The 12886-nt window shown below is 38.6% G+C and overlaps 1 protein-coding gene across 3 annotated transcripts in view; it reads right to left on the bottom strand.

Moving 5' to 3' along the window:
- The window catches only part of LOC131463419 (ras-specific guanine nucleotide-releasing factor 2-like), a 30908-nt gene that overhangs the window by 15197 nt on the left and 2825 nt on the right, over window positions 1–12886 (bottom strand). For all 3 annotated transcript variants that reach the window (XM_058635112.1, XM_058635113.1, XM_058635114.1), the window contains exons 2-5: window positions 4107–4213; window positions 3234–3381; window positions 1177–1266; window positions 865–1001 (exon numbers count right to left, since the gene is read on the bottom strand). In XM_058635112.1, coding sequence (XP_058491095.1) covers window positions 865–1001; window positions 1177–1266; window positions 3234–3381; window positions 4107–4213 — 482 coding nt within the window. The remainder of the gene's footprint in view (window positions 1–864; window positions 1002–1176; window positions 1267–3233; window positions 3382–4106; window positions 4214–12886) is intronic.

Below are 12886 nucleotides of genomic sequence, written 5' to 3'. Positions count from 1 at the left end.
TTAACATTATTATTAATAAATAAATTCATTACAAGGAAACATTTTTTTTATCAGCTTGTCCAATCACGCTGTGTCCGCTGAGTTCATGCTGGCCAGGCTTTCAGGTCACTGCTATCATGTACCTTTAAGGGGAACTCATTTTAGATTATATTATCCTAAATCCTCTTTCCCTGCTTCAGCTATAAGGTTACTAAACTCAAACAGTAGTCATCTTAAATTAAAATGTAATTTACATACCAAATGTCTGTCCAGTCTATTTATCCAATTTATTTATTGCTATTTATTTTACCCCAGTTATCTTATCTTGCAGTCCTTCACTGAGCTCTATGTGCTGTGCCACAACATGTAATAAATTCATTGCGGATGAGTCTGAAAAGTTAGTCAAAAGATGACGTCGCTGACAGCAGCTTTAACACTGACATTACAATGTTATGACAGGGTGATAATTATATAACAAGGAGGTCATATTTTGGTAAAAAAAACATCTTATTTCTGATGTCAATCCCAGCTTTAACATAAGGAGATAATATTGCAGTAATACCATGTTATTTCCAAAGTAATACCCAGATAATAGCTTGGTAATGACAATTACTGTAGGCTACCAGCAGTTTAATACCTTTACATAAAAATGAGAATCAAAATTGGTAATTACCATATTATAAAGGGGAAATTCATCATTTTCCATGATGACTACCAAGGTATTACTTGGTGGTTACCATAGTATAGTATGGTATTACCATCATTTTACCTCTATATTACAACATATTATCTTTTCTTTACTGTAATGGAAAGTATTACATTATTGAAAGTAGTTTTATTTCTTTTTTTGTTTTGCAAAACTACAGACATAATGAATTTACACACTCTGTCTCCGCCTCCACCATGTTGAAGACAATCTGGTTCCTCTTCCTCATGCTCTCAGCATGAGGAGAGCAGATGTAATCCTGAACAATGATCTTCCACTTCCTGCGACATAGCCAGCCTCGCATGAAACTTTGCACCTAAGGAGATAAAAAACAGGTGGGGTAAGAAAAACATGGAGCCCACATGGTTACAATAGTGTCCTTCACACGCCGTGTGCTCGGACCCTAATAAATCAGGCTTAATGAATTAGAGATGACAGTTCACAGGGAGACCGAACACATGAAACGTGAAATGCTGGATTGATCTATTTACCTTTTTGATCTTTTTGATGTCTGGGTCTTCATTTTCATGGGGGATGTGGTAAGGCCGCATTCGCTCCTTGGTTTTGTTCAGAGCTACAATCTTTTAAAAGAGCAATTCAGTCACAACTCATCTCAGCACATCGTCACATTAAATAGAAACGCTCATTCGGTGAGGTACGGCAGAAATTGGTGCGGTTTCAGTAATGACGATATTAGAACTTCAGTGTGCGCTCGATGAACTGTGTCCACAACAGATATCACACTTCTTCATCTTTGACCGTCTGGAGCCTTCATTTAGACACAGAGAATGACAGAGAAGGAGGAGGTGCTATCTGCTGGTAACAATTCAGTATATACACTGCTAAATTTGCTGTGTTTCCAGCAGAGACGATGGTAAGAAAAGCCAGCCTCTACCAGAAAGTGAACGTTTTTCATCCTTTTTGAAAACATTAGAACAAAATCTTAAAATGTTATCGAGCTGTGGGAGGGAAACTAATCTCATGTTGTAAAACTAATAATAAATAACATCACAAGAGGGATTAATTTGAAAGGGTAAAAGGTTGTTCTTGGCAACACTGTTCTCTGTGCCGAAATAAACCCAGCAAAGGTGCACTTATGCTTGAACCTATTGTTTCTAACATTCATGACAACACTCGGTTTTCACACGATGCAAACAGAATGGAAGATATAGTCAAAGCTGTTTTCGGTCACACATTGTCATCTTCATTTTCTTATTTGCTGCCACTATCATGCAAATGGCAGACAGGCACCAGTCTGCCAAGTGTTGACAGTTACAGTGGCTAGTTGGTTTAATTATTCATAAGCACAGTGCAACACACACACATAAACAAACAAACAAACAGGAGTATGCTTTAATGAGATGAAGCCCCAATTACACAGGCTCTCAAGGTCTAATCCTTTTTTTCATGAGCAGCCTCATTACACAGGCAGATGTTTCGTAATTTAAAATGTCTTTCGTTAGCATTTTCATCATAAACCGGGCCAATGACAGAGAGCGTGGGGTAATAAGAAGCATTAGCCACACTTGTTGCTCCAAGGGACAAATAAAAAAGCAAGCACAACAGATGAATCCATTCACAAACACAGAAATTGAGTATAACAGCAAAGAATATGATACACGTGACACAATCGAGGCCAACTGCTGCACGGACGACAGGAATTTAATTTCAACCAAACATTTTGAATAATACTGCATTGTCTCTTGGTCCACTGCCACACCTCAGTGGGATTTAATAGAATATTGTAACTCTTGTCTGATACACAGCAGAAAATATATATGAGGAAAGACTCCACTGACTTCTTCTCAGTTAAGTGTTTATATTTTATTATTATTACTATTAATATTACTTCCACCTTTGATCCACAGTGGGATTATAAAGTCAGGATTGGATTGGCCATAAAGGTGACTTGTTGTTGTAATTACCATAAACCAATAAATAGCAGCCATTTTTATGTATGCGGTGTCTGTCTAAGGGTGTAGTCCAGGTATGAACAATGTTGTTTGTTTAAACAGTCACAGTGTTTTAAAGTTTGGTTGAGGTTAAGGTTAGGGTTAGGGTTAGGCCTGTGGTAATTATGGCTAAGGTCAGAGTAAGTCTCGAGGAAATGAATGTAAGTGAATGCAATGTCCTCTGAAGTCATGGAAATCAGACTCTGTGTGTGTGTGAGAGAGAGAGAGAGAGAGAGAGAGAGAGAGAGAGAGAGAGAGAGAGAGATCGTAATTAATCCTGACCAACAGTGCTGCAGAGATCAGTTTTGTATTCTGTTTGAATGTACATGTTGGATTTATTGCGCCGCGACGAAAGAGAAGACATGTGCTGCGTTCGATAAGCATAATGGTTTCGCAGCTGTTAAGGAAGCTGATGGGCTGCATTTATTGAGTGGTGGACTCCTCCTCCTACATTTAGAGTTGACTGAGAATTCACACCCACTCTGCCACTGCCATTATGCACAACTATAAGATATATGTAACACACAGACACACAGACACACAGACAGACAGACCAATAGATAGATAGATAGACAGACAGACAGACAGATAGATACCTCTGATTTGAGCCTCTCAATTTCTGTGTCCTGATCCTCTAGTTGGGTACGCAGCTGATTGGCTGCCACCTTCTCCGTCTCCACTATCTGTACAAGGTGGATGTATTTCTGCATCAGGACCTCTCGTTCGATGATGATGTCAGAATAACTGGGGGGAAAAAAGATGCAGATCTATACAAAGAAGTACACAAGCACAGCAGACCAGGTAAAACACAGTCACAGATAAGACACTGGAGTGTTTTTGCTTGCTGTTGCCCCACCAGGAAGATTTAAGAAGATGCCATTCCTTCCTTTTATAGGTTCAGCAAAATGTGCAGACCAACAGGGGTTTGTTTTCATTTGATTTTATATCAGGAGCAAAATAACATCATATTCATTTATTCAGTAGCTCGCAAGTTCCAAATTATTATAATAATCACTGACTTACAGTGGAGAAAGCACAACTGGCACAATTAAGTGCACAACTATTGCGGTGATCCACTATAACATATTATCATGACCCAAAATGTGCGTCTTGTTTCTCAGGTATTTTTAAAAATTGGGTTGAGCTGCAACTGCAGAATGTACTAATGAAATGTGTAACAACAACAAAAAGTTTAAAAGAAAAAAATGAATTTGTAGCTGATATGAATAGCAAGTAAAGAAACAAGTAAAACCATTAGCTTATTTGTAATAAATTATACTTGATTTATATTTAATGGCCAAAAACACAAAAAAAACATTATGGTCTTTTATGTTCATAGTAATATAGTATTTACTTTACATTAAAAGGAGAAGAGATTATATATAATATACTTTCTGGCTATGTCAAAAAAAGGCTTATATAATTAAAAATATATAGAAAACAGTCTTTATGTGGTCTTATGTGGATACCTGGCCTGCTGGATGGCCTCCACCCATTCATCACATTCAAACTCCTCCTCTGTCCGCAGCTCCAGAGGTTTCTGTCCATCGTGCCCAAAGATGATGAGGAAGTAGTGCTGGAGAAAGGAGAAGATAAACAGAGCAAAGCTGTTAAAGAAAAACTGTGACCCTGAGATTAAACCGTTTTCACTAATGCCAGCAGCCACACTTTGTAGCACAAGATTGTTTTTGCTGCTCATTTGAAATTTTCATCCACAACTCATCAAACATATGGCGCAGACATTTGGAAACAGCATTTCCTTTCACACTCTTTCCTTGGCCAGATTCAGCTGGTGTAAAGGTTCACAGCCTGAACATGAACCACGCACAGCTCACAGGCACTGGAGAAGAGAAAAGGGAAAGTGGGTGGCTCAACACACATGACAGACTTACTTGTGCACTGAAAGAAAGCATTAAGTCTCCTCCGAGCCTCCCATCTCCACCAGCCTATTATCATCACCATCAATTAGCACACTTCCTCTGTCACTCTCCTCCTTGTCTCTCATTTCCTGTCTGTCTCTGTTGCTAGTGTGATCAGCTTCCCTGAGCATCTCTTTGTACAATCTAACATTCACAAACACGCAGCACAAGACGTACACCTTAAGCAAGGCTCACACACCCACACACTAGACATTACATGTCATACAAGTGACAGAGGCTTTTATTCAGATGGTCATTTCCTCGGGCACCGGGTTACAAGAAGAGTTGCTATTCTTAGTCAGGGAAAACAAAAAAGACTGCCCGTCCTCTCTCCTCCTCTCTTCTTTTCTCTTCATCCAACCACATCTTTTCTTTCTCCCTCTCTCTTTGTACTTCACCGATCATCCCACTCCGCCTCCTCTACCCAGCTCAAACAGAATTCTCACTCCTCCTGCTGTTGAAACTCACTCTGCCTCCTCCTCATCCTCCTCCATCTCCACATCCTCTCATACGTTTATCTCTTTTTATCTCTCAGTAAGGATTCAGTGACCCAAAGTTAGTCCAGAGGAGAGACGATCACCCTGCAGGAGGATGGACGGGCTTTGGCCCCTGCAGTGGTGATGGGCTGGGGACAGAGGGTTGCCAGGGTTACTGGAGCATGCGCTCACACAGACACAACCAAGGTTTGCACTTTAGGCTGCTGCTGATGTTGGGAAAACATGCTGGGATGGAATAATGTTGAGTATTACGATGACATTATTACTTGTCATAACTTAATTATAAATACTGCTGTGCTAAAGCTGAAGTGCAACACCTTTAAATATCATTTCATGTTACATTGAAGCCAATTTCCAAATGCTGAGCAATGCTGAGCTGATCAGTTCCAAGTCCCTCTGTGTTTCTTAATTTAGCAGTCATTTGAAACTGTGTCACCTGGTGACATTGATATTCAAGATACTAAATAAAAGCTTTAATTGTTTCTTTTTTTTTTTTGCCTAAAATAACCATGGCGAACACAAGGAAAATATATGTAACTTTGTCTTAATAAGAAATGACAGCAAATATTAAGTTTAAATGACCACTTGTTTATATCTTTATGTATGTTTCTACATATTGCGTAGCCCTACGTTGCACAGTTATCTTTGAGCGTCGATTTCTTTCATTAATTGTGGACGGATCATCCCAAAACCTAACCTACATTCACATCTAACCTCAACCACCAAGCGGATCATGTTTTAAATCATTAGTCTTTGGTGCCCATGAGGACTACTGGTTATGAAAAGGTCAGTACTTAGAACAAAAGCTGCTCCTACAAAGGTGATAAAAATAAATGCACACAAACACACAAACAAACAGGCACTGAGCGAGACATCGCTCTCTCTATGTGTGTTATTTTATTTTACTGGATGGCTGGCTTTTATTACATCAACAATGATCTCTGCTCTAACAGTGTTTGACGGGGAGGAAGACTGGGATGGATTGTGAGCGAGAGGAAAGAGGGACTCGTTACATAATATTTCTTAACCACGGTACACATTTCTGAATTGTGCCACTACTTGACAAGATAGCGTTGCCGTGGCAACCATATATCAGACGCAACTGCTGCGTTTTGCACTTCCTCATTCTGCTTTCAGAGCCATTTTTATAATTTTTCAAGCATTTTCAGACACGAGTAGGAGGAGGAGGAGGTACGGTTATGATAATTACCATATTATAAAGTCCTAATGTCCCCACACATTTTACATTGTTATTACCAAGATGGTTTACCTTTCATTTTACTTTGTTAATACCAAGATGGTTTACCTTTTATGATGTAAATGTTTTTGCACTCGGGAAATCTTCACATCTGTACCAATACTCTGCTTAATATTTGTTATTGACAAGTTGTCTCACTGTATGTTATATCATTTAAATCTTACATAGTTAGGGCACTGTATAACCATACTTTATTCTATTTTAACCCTACTGTATTGCTGTAGGGTTAAAAAAACAAAAAACTGCTGACCCTAATACCCCAAGGCAGTCACATACTGAACTATGTAGCGCTGATACACAACAGTGGGTTAGATTATAACACTGAACTGTGTCCTTACTGTAACATTATAACTCCCTCAGAGCAGAAAACACACAGTACCAGTCAGGACAAGCACCTTCCATCTCTCGGGGCCTTTATTTTACTGTATGCAATTTCAACCACAGAGAAGAAGTAAAAAACGAAACACTCTTTTCACACTCAATGTTACTAACAACTGATATATTGCACACCCTTTCCCTGCGACAGCTATTATACCAAACAAGACAATGATGACTGGCAGTGCGACACAAAGTGTGTTTCACCGCCACAAATACACAATCATTATTCAGAAGCAGTTTCAGGTCAGTTGTTAAAAACTGCTGCTGTGAGAACAGATGTGTCAAGTAAGAAGTTCTCAGAAGCGAAAACAGACTTTCACTGTGATTCAGACGGAACGCTGCATGGGAAATGAACACCTACGGACACCTACAGTACTACAAACACACACACACACACACACACACACCCTTTCGACTCATCGTACTACTGTGATGCATAAATACATTTTGCTTCATAAAAGATTAAAGCGTCAAGGATGAAACTGGACTCGGTGGTAATAGATTAATTAGGCAAACAGTGGCCGGAGGTTTCAGAAATACTCTCATCTGTTATAAATATTTAAAAGGGGAGAGGACAGAATTATTGTTGGGATCCACTGATGATTATAGGGAATGGAATTATCACTAATGATTCAACACTGCTGTCTGCTTTGGTATATCTGCACTGATGAGAGGCTGCATTATGTACAGACGGACCTTTTTTCCCCCTCTCAGCCTTTTTATTCAACATTTTCAATTAAATTAAATCTCTGATTTGGTCTATTTCAGTTGGTAGAAAGAGACATGTATTTGTGTTACGGGAACACATCCTGTAACACTATTGAGTTACAGGATTGATACCCACATAGAGGTTAAATGTGTATACATGTGTGGCACCGACAGGCTTGTTAAGTAATAATAAAAACACAGCAGCAGCGCAGAGCACTCACCGTACAGTGTAGTGTACATAGGTTAAGTGAAATGCCTACTATTAAAATTGATCATCCAATTAATACTGCATTTCTGCCATAAAGGCTCCATTGCAACATTCACAATCATGTTTACTGTACGTTTGGCTTAAATGTGCATCGATTTTATTGTTTTAACTTGATTAGTATATACACGACCACAGAGCCACAAAAAGAGGTCAAATAATGCAGCATATTATGAGTGTGAGCATCTGGGTGACAATATTTTTTTATGAACATGACAAGGAGAAGACGTGGAGAAGGTCTCCTGCATTTAAGTTCCTATAACTCACAGGGTTTAAAAAAAAACACTGGTTAAGAGTAAAGGCCTTCTATTACTGCTCTGTGCCTCGACATACAGTATCACAGCATGGTATGTAAAGTGTACAAAAGCATAAAGGAAAAGGAAAAAACAAACCTCCAGAGAGTTAAATCCCAGTAAATCACCAGACTGACTGATTGTCATAATGTCAACAGAAACCAGTCGTTAAAAGGGAATATATATATAAAAAATAAAAACATTTTTCATTAAAAAATTATTAAAAAAATAATACATTCACTTTGATACTGTATATTTCTATGATTATTAAAAGGATAATAAACGTTACTTTCATTTTTTAATCACAAAACCAAGTTTTGCTACTGGAACTAGAAGGTATAGGTCGCCACACAGCTGTTGCCACTCTTATATGCCGTGTATATTAATATCAGTGTCAAACCACAAAGGTTGGCCTTATTTTATTTGACCTTCATTTGCATAAAAGCACATGTTTGGACTGAAGAAAGAGCACATGTATGAACAGAAAAGGCACTAACAAAAGCACATGGTGTTTGTTCTGTAAAACACATGTTGCCTTTGTCATATGTGTTTACAAGTCCTTTCTGACCGCTTTCAGCATAGAAACTACAGTATCATTGTCTTATTTTAATCCTGAGATCTATATAAACAGTCAACCTCAATGTCACTGGAAGTCTTCACAGGGATGCTGTGAATCCCACAGTGTGATAATTACCATTACACAGAAAAACAACAGAGAATAGACCAGATTGAACTGTTTTATATATAACCCATGGATTTCCTGTACGTGGGTATATATTTGCGTATCATGTATGTTTTCCTAGAAACAAAGAGAGGCAAAACTTCAGAAGATCCACATGATATGAGGAATTTTCAAAAGAGATAATGCTTTGATAACATGGTCAGATTAATCATCTTAAAGCCATGAATTAAAAATACATTAAAAAATTTTTTTTTAAATCAGAGCTTCAGAGAGTGAATTCACTTTTTCTGCCCACCAGTCTTCTGGATCAGACTCACAGTCTGTCCTCTCCCTCTTTATATTTCTGTCATTTCTCAACTCCTGTTGAGCTGCCACATGGGCAATAATGTGCTTTTGTACTGGCTGTAAGCCTCATAAAATATATCGATGTCACGGACAAAAGAACACACTGTGAACGTGTGAAAAACTTGATTTCATAAAATAAATGATAACTCATTGTTGGACCCATGTACAGTGAAGACCCAGAAGCTATGAATTGAGGTGGGCAGGCGTCTCCCACAGTATTTGCCAAAATACATAAAGACTAAAGCTAATATGTTCTCACTAACACTTAAATGTGATTATGTTTAACATATTCTCTGTTAAATATGAGGTCACAGTCTGTAAGCTTTAGCACACAGGCTGGAAAAAGGATGAGGCAGCTGGACTCCCACAGTTTAAGGTAATAAAAAACAAATCAACACCTGTAAAACACACCATTAAATAAGACACATATTATCTCATTGTAGCTTATTTTGTTTAATGCATACAAAAGCTGATATATAAAAAAAGGGCTGCTAAAGGTTTATGAGGCCTCTGCACAGACATGGCTCATCATTGCACGAGGAATGTCCCCTTTATATACTGCATATCCCTAAAAGTCACACTTGACGTCGCTCATGTTATAATATCAGTAATCAGCGACACGTTTTTTCCGCTGCCTTTAGAACAAAAAAAGTTGGTTCTCTTCTATTTTATGGTTTCAAAAAGATTCAAAACAGCGACAAAGGCAGCAGGAGCATTACTTTGTCTAACACCACTGAGATTACCTAATGATGTACCAGCTAATATGGCAATCACTGAGTCTACTTCCCACATCATGCTGTTTTCTTATTATCCCTCATGCTGTTCACTTCCTCCAGAGAAAGTCTTACAAAATGTGCGTCTCTCTCCCATCTTTACACACACGCTCACACATACACACACACATACACACAGCTATAGGACACTGCATTGACTTCCATTCATTTGGACAGCATAACCGAAGTGCCTTAACCATAACCAGGTAATGTCCAACCACAACCAAACCAAAATTACAAGTACACTGTACACACACCTTACAGCAGAGGGTGTCGAATGTACGGCTCGCGGGCCAGAACCGGCCAACTATTTATTTCATAAAATGCTATATTTTTCAGTTTGAGATACCTGTGACTAAATGTTTGTGCCTTTGCAGAGCCACTGTGATCTGTAAAGTTGTAACGCACATGTGTAAACAGTAAACTTGGGCATAATAACAAGAAATTTGATCTTGTTTTGTAAAAAGATACTTCATTAAATCTAAAATCAGTTTATAGGTTATTATGCTACTTTTTTTTACTGGTCCAGCCCACTTAAAATCAAATGTGTGCCATTTGTGGCCCCGGAACTAAAGTGAGTTTGACACCACTGCTTTAGAGCAAATTTCAAGAATCAGTGTCTAATTATCAGGAGATTAAAACGACTGCTTGCCTCCTTCAACGTATACTAATACTGCTGTTCTCTTACTCTATAGGTCAAAAACACATGTTTACACGTAAAATAAATAGCCAACATTATTTGTTGCTGTGACGCTCTATGTTGAGAAACATCCTGCCTCCTTTGGCCAACAGAACCTGGATTGACGAGTTCATTGGGCGACCCCCACATCTTCCCATGAGCACACACCATAATCATACTTTATGAATTGCCAGAGTGACTAAATGTCGCACAGACAACAGCTAAAGTCCTGATGGACATGTGTGAGAGTGCGTGTGTGTCCCTTTGTCTCTGTGCCAGCACTCAACATCAGCACCTGTGGCTGGTGACAGGAGGAGCATCTGTAATAGATGGGAACAGCTCCAGCAATAACAATAACATCGCAGAGTGCAAAGACATTTTAAAAGCCGGAGCATCACCATCACCACTCAGCAGCAGACAAAAAGTTAGGAGGAGACGCAACGATACAAATCTAGCACCTCGTGGAATGTTGTGTTTTTCTCACATCTGCTCAGCCTAACCTGAAGCAATGACGCTTTTTTTTTTGGCACAACCGTTGTCTGACAGACTGAGAATATGGTGCAATATTTTCACATTATGTTGCTGGTTTTGCAGCGAAAGCACCTCTGCAGCAGGAATCATTTCAGTGTTCAGCCCAATTTCTGACTGATGGGTGTCCTGACCAGTGTATAAGCTGTCCAAGAAAAAACACACTATTATGTAAATTAACCAGAGGTTATGTATGCAGCATCTTTTAACAACAATATGGTCATTAAATGGTCAAATTAAACCAGACATAAGGTTAATCGTGCATTAATTGTCTCCCCTGGGATTTGTGGTACAACGCTGACACAACACCATTGTCCAAACCTTGAGGGATACAGAGTATAAAATACAAAGTGACAGATCTAGAGACATTATGTCAGCTTTATATCGTCATCCGACACTAACCAGGTCCATAACACTTTGCAGAAGTCATAAAGGGGAAATAAAAAGCAGATCAGACGACAAGAGCATGGGAAGAATTGGTTCCGTGATGCAGATGATCAATGTGAGCAACAGTGAATAAGAAAAGCACTGAGAAAACCTTTAATAACTCAATGAACTTTCTAATGAGAACTAATTGAACACGCACACACACACGCGATCATACATGATGACACATGTCAGGAAGACGACAATGACACTTCACCTTTTTTGTGCGTCAACTCTAATGAGGAGGGAGGCTGATTAAAAGAACCCGGCAAAGACACTTCCAGGGTTCAGCCAGTGCAGCCACACCAGAGACGACTGGACGAACCTGCTTCAAGGTTTAAATAAAACTAAAAATAAAACGTCATGCATGGATGGAGGCAAGCTCACATATTCTGTCCCCTTATAGTTAATTTGTGCGTCCCTTTTAAAGCGACCTTGACAATGGACTTAAGAGTCTGATCCAACATCCTCCTCAGTAAAGTAAAGACACAAGTTCATAGTGTGACAGGGCTGCAGCACACACAATAATCACACATGAGCAGCTGTATAACATAAACACAAAATAGTAATTGTCAAAACTTTACCTACGAGCAGTACAGCAGTTACTGTGCTCTTTTCCAAATATAAGACGTCCGTGCAGATTTGTATTCATTTATTACTGAAAATAACGTCTTTTTCTCCTCAGCCAGACTGAATTTTGATTTAATTATCAGGACATTATGTGATTTACGCCCTTTTACACTGTTATTCAACAACAATAGCACCTTCCAAGGCCTCTTTAGAGAATAGAAAATGAAACAACCAAAGGACGGAAGAAACTAACAATGGTAAATAATAGTAGGAATACTACTCGTATAGCACCTTTCATACAAGGATTGCAGCTCAAAGTGCTTCACAATAAAAGGAAAACACAATTTGAAACACAAAAATACATTTTAAAAAGCAAATACAACAATAAAACACAACACAGTGTGGAATGAAAAGGAAAAGTCTAAAGTCAAAAAGTAAAAACCCTGATTTTATCTTTGAGATAAAACAAAAGATGCAAATAGAAGAGTAAAATGCAACACAGGGTGGAATAATATAGGAAAAGGCTAGAGTCAAGAGGTTGAAACCCTGTTTCACAATCCACTGCATGTTAAAATAGTGTATTAACTATTTAAAATGAAGAAAAAACACTGCAGTTGTACATGAACAGTTTGCAAGCTCAATTTGAAATTCGAACAGTATCAAATATTTCAATATTTAAAATAACATTTGTTTGAGTCTTTGTCTCAATGTCCAAAAACAGACCAAAAAATGGAAACTACATAGAGTCGTTTTTCCTACTCTCTCCTCTGATTCGCCGGCTTCCTGCAACTGCACTAGTGAAACTACCGTAATAACTGCACGTTGGCTTCGATGTGCAACTTCTCTGCTGGAATTCTTCCGATAGCACAAACCGTCGCGTAATTGCAGTAATGTAAATTGCGCTTGCGCAAACGTGTCGTCTGTGATA

This window comes from Solea solea, chromosome 8 (assembly GCF_958295425.1).
Source record: "Solea solea chromosome 8, fSolSol10.1, whole genome shotgun sequence".
In the NCBI taxonomy this organism is placed as follows: Eukaryota; Metazoa; Chordata; class Actinopteri; order Pleuronectiformes; family Soleidae; genus Solea; species Solea solea.
Note: the sequence above shows the minus strand (reverse complement) of the source record. Positions and strands in the feature narration are given on the sequence as shown.